Source organism: Egretta garzetta, unplaced genomic scaffold (genome assembly GCF_000687185.1).
Source record: "Egretta garzetta isolate BGI_Z169 unplaced genomic scaffold, ASM68718v1 scaffold1338, whole genome shotgun sequence".
NCBI lineage: Eukaryota > Metazoa > Chordata > Aves > Pelecaniformes > Ardeidae > Egretta > Egretta garzetta.
The window spans coordinates 10,351-16,730 of NW_009260426.1; the positions used below are offsets into that span (position 1 = coordinate 10,351).

The 6,380-nt window shown below is 56.1% G+C and overlaps 1 protein-coding gene across 1 annotated transcript in view; it reads right to left on the minus strand.

Annotated features, from left to right (window-relative positions):
* WIPF2 (WAS/WASL interacting protein family member 2) overlaps positions 1–5,067 on the minus strand; it is an 8,789-nt gene extending 3,722 nt beyond the window's left edge. Inside the window, exons 1-4 of the mRNA XM_035899248.1 lie at positions 4,635–5,067; positions 1,306–1,430; positions 638–770; positions 332–477 (exon numbers count right to left, since the gene is read on the minus strand). Coding sequence (XP_035755141.1) covers positions 332–477; positions 638–770; positions 1,306–1,368 — 342 coding nt within the window. The 5' untranslated portion in view covers positions 1,369–1,430; positions 4,635–5,067. The remainder of the gene's footprint in view (positions 1–331; positions 478–637; positions 771–1,305; positions 1,431–4,634) is intronic.
* Positions 5,068–6,380: the final 1,313 nt, after the last annotated feature.

Sequence of the window (6,380 nt, forward strand, 5' to 3'; positions counted from 1 at the left end):
GGAACGCTGTCTGGCACAGGCAGGGAGCTGGCACCGCTCTCAGCCACACACGGCTCCTCTCTCACCACTGCTATTCACTCTCTGGCTTGCTGGAGGGCAGTTTGCCACAGAAAACAGCAGAGAGAAAGATTCAGCAACACACGCAGCTCTCAGGCCCTCCAAGGAGGTTTGTATCGTGGGACACTGTGGCACAGAGAGAAGGCAGCTTGCCTGCGACCACACGTGGGATGTTGATTTGGGGTCCCTGCCTCTAACCAGCCGAAATCCCCAGGCAAACACGGCAAGATCCTCAACCCCCTCCTGCTCAGGGACCTCCCCAGGAAACCCCCACGCAAACCGCAGTCAGACGGCCATTACCTGAGCTGTCCTTCGCTCCCACAGGTCTGAGCTTGGGCACACCGCCTTGGAAGAGGCCACCCTTCGGCTGGATCGCAGCTGAGCTAGAGCCGTAGCTGCCACCGCCACTGCCCTTCGGCTCTGAAAGGAGGGAGAGAGGTTAAGCCTGGTATTATCAGCTCCTCCAACGAGAAGCCACTGGAAACTAGATAGGTGATAGCCCAGAAGCCATCCTGAAGGGCACAGCAGGACACAGCGTGGGGCTGAACGCCTCCTGGGGACAGGCCAGGCGGGTACTCACTCTCTAGGATTGGTGCACTCCGGTCATTGATTTGTGTCACTTTCTTTAGCTTGGTCCCCTTACAGATGTCCTGCAGGAGGGCTCCACGGCCCCGCTGCTCCTCTCGGCTCAGTTTCGGCGGCTCTGTGTTTGCCTGGAGACAAGAAGCAGCTCAGCAGGAGCTCACCTGTGCAGACACCCCAATGCACAGAGCAGGCACAGCCAGACTCCACCTTCCCAATTCTCCTCTGCTGAGCCCAGAGGCACCCCCACCCGCTGCCAGCAAACAGCCTTGTCCAGGGGCTCTCCTCCAGATGGAGTGATGGGGCTGCACCAGGAGGGTATGCTGCCATCCCACAGGGCAAAATCGAGACCTGTCCTACCTAGACCCCAGGCGCAGCTCAGTTACAGCCACATGTGAGATTCCCTGCTCTCCCTCCCCCAAGCCATGGGGGAACAGAAGACACTAATAAAAAAAAAAAAAAAGCTACACGCAACCCCTTCCATGTACGGACTCTGCTGCAAGGAAAACTGAGGCATGGCCCATGGGTCACCCAAAGCTCTCTTAGACTGGACTCGAGGAGGTCCCGAGACAATGCAGGGGTCGCTGGCAAGTAGCACCATGTGGAGACAGGCCACCTCCCCACCCTACAACCAGCCAGGCCTCCGGGTGGCAAGAGGATCCCTACCTGGCTGAAGGTGGGAGGCGGCGGGGGGCCAGGTGGCGGCGGTGGAGGAGGAGGGATCGGCATCCTGGCCTGGCTCCCGGTGGCTCCCGCTGCTCAGTGCTGGGGGCAAGCCTGGTCACTCATGCCTGCAGGAAGGGAGGAAGCCATCAGGGACTGGAGGGGAAAGCTGGCCACAGAGAAACATGGCCCCAGGCTAGCATGCTTAGCGCCCTGTGCCTGAGGCTCCCTGTATGGGGCAGAGGCTGGGTCTGCCCTCCCCCAGCTGGCTCAAAAGGGCCACCACATTATTCCAACACTCTGGGGCAGCAGGTCCCAGTGTTGGGAGCCACCAGCATGACCCCCCACACCCCAAATCGCCAGGGCCCCCACGCCAGCACAGAGCCTGCAGCTGAAACCCAGGACTGCCTCGCTCAGCAGAGAAAACCCGGCCAAGCTAATCCTGCGCCATCAATCCAGCTCCTTTATCTGCAGCCGGAGGCTGCTCACGTGGAAGTGCGACAGGAGCCCAAAGCCTACAGCCCATCAGCAGGCACCGTGGCCAGCCCTGGCACATGTCCCCAGCAGGCTGCTCCAGCCATGAACGCCGTTAAATCTGCCAGACGGATCACCGAGCAGAAGGCAGACGAAGTGGCACGGTGCTGTCCTGTGGCTCACACAAGGAGAGATGCTCCAGGCCCCGAGAAGCCCTGACAGATAAGGCAGATTTTCCAAACCGCTCAGATCCTACTTCGATAACCTCCCAACACGCTGAAGGCTGCCTGCGCCCCACTCCATTTCCACAACTCGAAAGCCTCCCATGAAGCTGTCCAAGCAGGCAGTGAAACAAGCTTTCCCAACATCGACCTGATTACATTTCAATCCATCTCATCACAAGCCCAAACCAAATCCGTCCCGCGCCACAGCTTACCCAGAACAGCTCCCAGCCTGCGCAGAGCTTTGCCAGTGGGGCTCCGCAGAGCCCGGCAGCTCCGGTCAGCACCGGAGACTGAGCACGGAGGAAACGGGGAGAGGAAGAAGAGCCTGAATCACCGGGAGATCACAGGACAGGTCCCTGGCAAACTCGTGCCTCTGACAGCAGCATGCAGGTAGGGCCATCCCGGCAGCACCGGCTCAGGGAATAGGAATGTGATGACTGGAGGCCTCACTTGCCACCCCGGGAGTTTCGGGTGCTCGAGGCAGACCAAGAGGCACGGGATAAATGCCCCTCTCTGGGCCGCAGGTATCTTTCCCACAGGAAAACCTGTTCCTTAACCACTGAAGGGAACCACAATGCCAACGCCAGGTAACAACAGGATAGTTTCACACCTGAAACTTCCGACTTCTGATCCCTGACCTCCAGGGCAAGTGACCAGAGAGGTCACAGATATATCCACCATGACAGTGAAAGTTTCTTTACGACCCAGGCACTGAAACCCAGCTGCCCACAACCTTTGAAATGGTTTGTATCGGGTATTAAAATCTGGATCCCTTCTGAGACTAGATAAACTACAATTTATTTATGCCACAGTACATAGAGGCCAGGATTAAGACCAGGTCTGTCCTCACATGTCAGACGTTGCCACTCCCTGTCACACCAGAGGTCTGAGAACAGGAAAAATGGACCAGCAGCATCGCTGCGATGCCAGCGGCTCCCCTGCCCTCGAGCAAACCACCAGCTCTCTGTGGTTCAGGAAAATAAATAAATAAACCAACCTTTTAATTAAAAGCAGCTCTTCTACCCAGCGAGAAACTTCCCAACTACAGACACACTCTCTGGGAAGACGTTCCTCTCTCTATCTTCTGGTATTTTCTAAGTCACTTTAGATCTCAAGTTCTCTGGTGGCAACTGCCACACCTCTGCGGAGCCAGGGAACTGCACGAGCCCGAACCCTCCGTGACTCAGTGGGTCCTCATCCACCTCACTGGGGCAGCCACCTCATTCCATTCTCCTCTCAGAAATGCACCTTCCCCTGACATGTACTCTGCTACTTTGCTTCAGACCAAGCTGGAAGCCTTGCACAGAAGACCCCAACGTCCAGCCATTTCTCCTTTCAGCCCCTTGTGCCACCGTCCCACCACGCCGAGACACTCCGCAGACTGGAACGAAGCCTGGCAAACCCATTCAGCCCGCACCTTTCCCACCAAAGCAAGATCACAGACGGCTCATAACGTGCTCGTCTGGGACCTGCCGGCGCTGCCAGGACATGTTGCAACAGGAGAGCTTTTCCCCTGTGCTCCTTCCCACCTCGCAGGGCCAGGACGGTGCAAGCTGCTGCCAGGGCAGAATGTGACGTCGGGGGGACAGCGTGACTGCATCGCGGCATGACCGGCAGGAGGGGACAGGCAGGAGAGCCCTGGCCTTGTTTGAACACCAGCAGCTGGAGGTAATTAGCAGAGATACAGCTGAGAAACGTGCCAGGTAATGAGACTCCTGACTCGGTCTCATGTGTCACAGGCCTGAGCCAGCACAGGAGCAGTGCCAGCGCTGCGGGCCGTCACCTCCGCTCCCAGCTCACGGGAACAGGAACACCCACATCACCTCCCTGTTACGCTCCTGCTCCAGCTGGTTACTCACAGGGTGACGTTTCCTACCCAGCTCTGCACCTTAACGGCGCTTGGGGTCACAGCAGCCCCTCCAGATACTCCCAAGACAGGGACACACCACCTCGCCATACACAGACAGATGGACAGGGGTTTGTCAGCTGTCAGAAAACAAGTCGGTGCCACGTCTGCAAGGGAAACACGCTGCTCGGGTGTCCCCCCCTTTGCCCTGCTGCCCCTCACGTAAGCCCTGAGTCAGGCAGAGCAGCTAGGGACAATCCCATAGCAACATTACCTCCTGTAAGCACAGCCAGGGAGGAGAGGAGTATTTCTACAAAGCAAACCACGAGTCATTATCTCCCCATATCTAACATGCCCTTAAAACCAGCGCTGCACCGAAACCTGCATTCAGATAAAGGCTCTGACCTAGAAGAGCGAGGGGGGGGGCGGAGAGAGAAGAGTTTAAGCTAAAGCAGCTTGAGGATAAACTGGAGCTGAATTTGTGAGAAACAGGTCATTTCGTTTCAGCACACGGCCCCGTTCAGGTCGTGGATTAACAGCAAAGGTCACATTGAAAAACCAAAATCAAGAGGCACCGAACTTAGCACATGGCAGCTGCTGATTATTTCATACCACGAGAAAAGCTGAGACCTCTGGGTAGGAACGCTGGAGTGATCTGTGTCTTTAAAATAAGGCCTAGATCTTTAATGTTCGTGAAGACAGACACAGCTGATAAAGATTAGGGAGACACAAGCTAAATCCTCCAGGGAAAAAAAATAAAGGGGGGGTGTTCTCCCAGTGCTGCTTACCACCCCTTAATGTCTGGCGTATGCCTTACGGAAACCATGCCCTTTGAAACAATGCCGCTCCGACAGCCGACTTTTCTGCATTTCTTCTCCTTTGTTCTTCGTTACCAGGGATCCTTTCACCAAGCCAGATCTGAGCCTTTGAGAGCTCCATATGCTGCAGAGGCAGCTTACTGCGTTTGCAGGGAAAGTGGTTTGAAAGACCTGAATCGGGGCTGCGAGAGAGACACCCGCTAGATCAAAGCGCAGAGGAGAGCTCATCTTCGGTTAAGCCAGGAGGGGCAGGTTTGCACGTTAGCTTTCCTTTTAAAATAAAAAACAAAAACCAAGAAAGCTGTGAGAAAGCCGTGAGGAAGACAATGTGTGAAAAGCTATCGCTTTGGAGGAAAGAGAGTTCACTGAAAATCGAGGTGACCCTGCAGAAAGCCGCTTCCAGAGCTGCTGCTCCGCAGCCACGCAGCACCCCTCGCCCCACGGCAGCACCGACTTTGGGGCAGTCCTAGAGCGAACCAGCCAACCCTAGGTTCAAAACACCATTAAACCCCAAGAATGTTACATTCAGCAGTCCCCCTGCCTCCCGTGAAACAGCTCAATTAGCCAGACCTGGCCTAGACAGGACTACACGCCACGTTTTTCAAGTCCCCATTTGCCATGAAGGGAAATGAAATGCCTTCTCGAGCCAGCAGCCCTGGATTCTGCTCATCCCTCGGGGGGCGGGGGGGTGTGTTGCTTTTTTAGCAGGACAGGCAGCAGTGACCTTCAGATGCCGTAAGCGCGTTTCCTCGCTTTTCAGGGGGATTTGGGCGCCGTGGTGGATTTGTATTTCAGAGCTACGCTCGCTGCGGCGGCGAGCCTGCATTTGCAAACCCGAGATGAAGCGCTTCATCCTCAGGGAGGCAGCGGCTTTGAACTGCAGATCAAGAGGAATTTCCAACCCTCTGATGTCGGCTGCAGAATGCGGCTGCACCGGTTTGGGGACGACTTCCAAGGCTGGACCTCTCTAACACCCTCCCTCCCGCCCCCGCCTCGCAGGGCGCCTTTATCTTCCACCTCTTCCCATCCAAACCCTCAGTTCCTCATTACCCTGCGCGCAGCCCTTCCAAATTCAGTGCCTGTCCTCCGAAGCCTGACATTTCTGCCCGTTCCTGAGGAACGAGGGCTTCGGCAGCACTGAAGATGTGACATAAATAATTTATCCTGAAAGACAGCCATCCCAGGATTTAAGGTCATCCAGGCTTTTAAAATCGTATCAGCATGCTTTAAGAGAGCGAGCTGCCATCTCGATTTGGAGCGTCTCAAAGAGCCGGTGCATCTCTGCGTGCAGACAGACAGACACACTCCAGCCCCGCGGGACTCAGATGTTCACTGTGAATTATTAACAACCCACGGTCACTGACAATGCATTTTTAACAAAACCCTGAACACAAAAGTTTCTAACGCCTCGGGGCTGAATTCCACAGCCCTCGGTGGAGCCACGGCTTCCCCATCCCTGAGCAACCACGGGACCCCAGAGTCAGACCGCCCTTTTGCAGCTTTCCACCAAGCTCAGCTTGGTTCACTTGGCAGAGGAAACCTTTAATCAGGAGCAAGGAATCATGTCCTGACATTAGGGGCTGCAGCAAAGCGAAGAGCAGGAAAAGCCCATCCCAGGAGGGCCCGCAGACTTCCCTGCCTCTCCCTGTCCCATATGCCAGGCGAGATGGAAAGGAAGCCAGGGAGGGAGAGGTGGCACACGGGGGGACCGGGCAG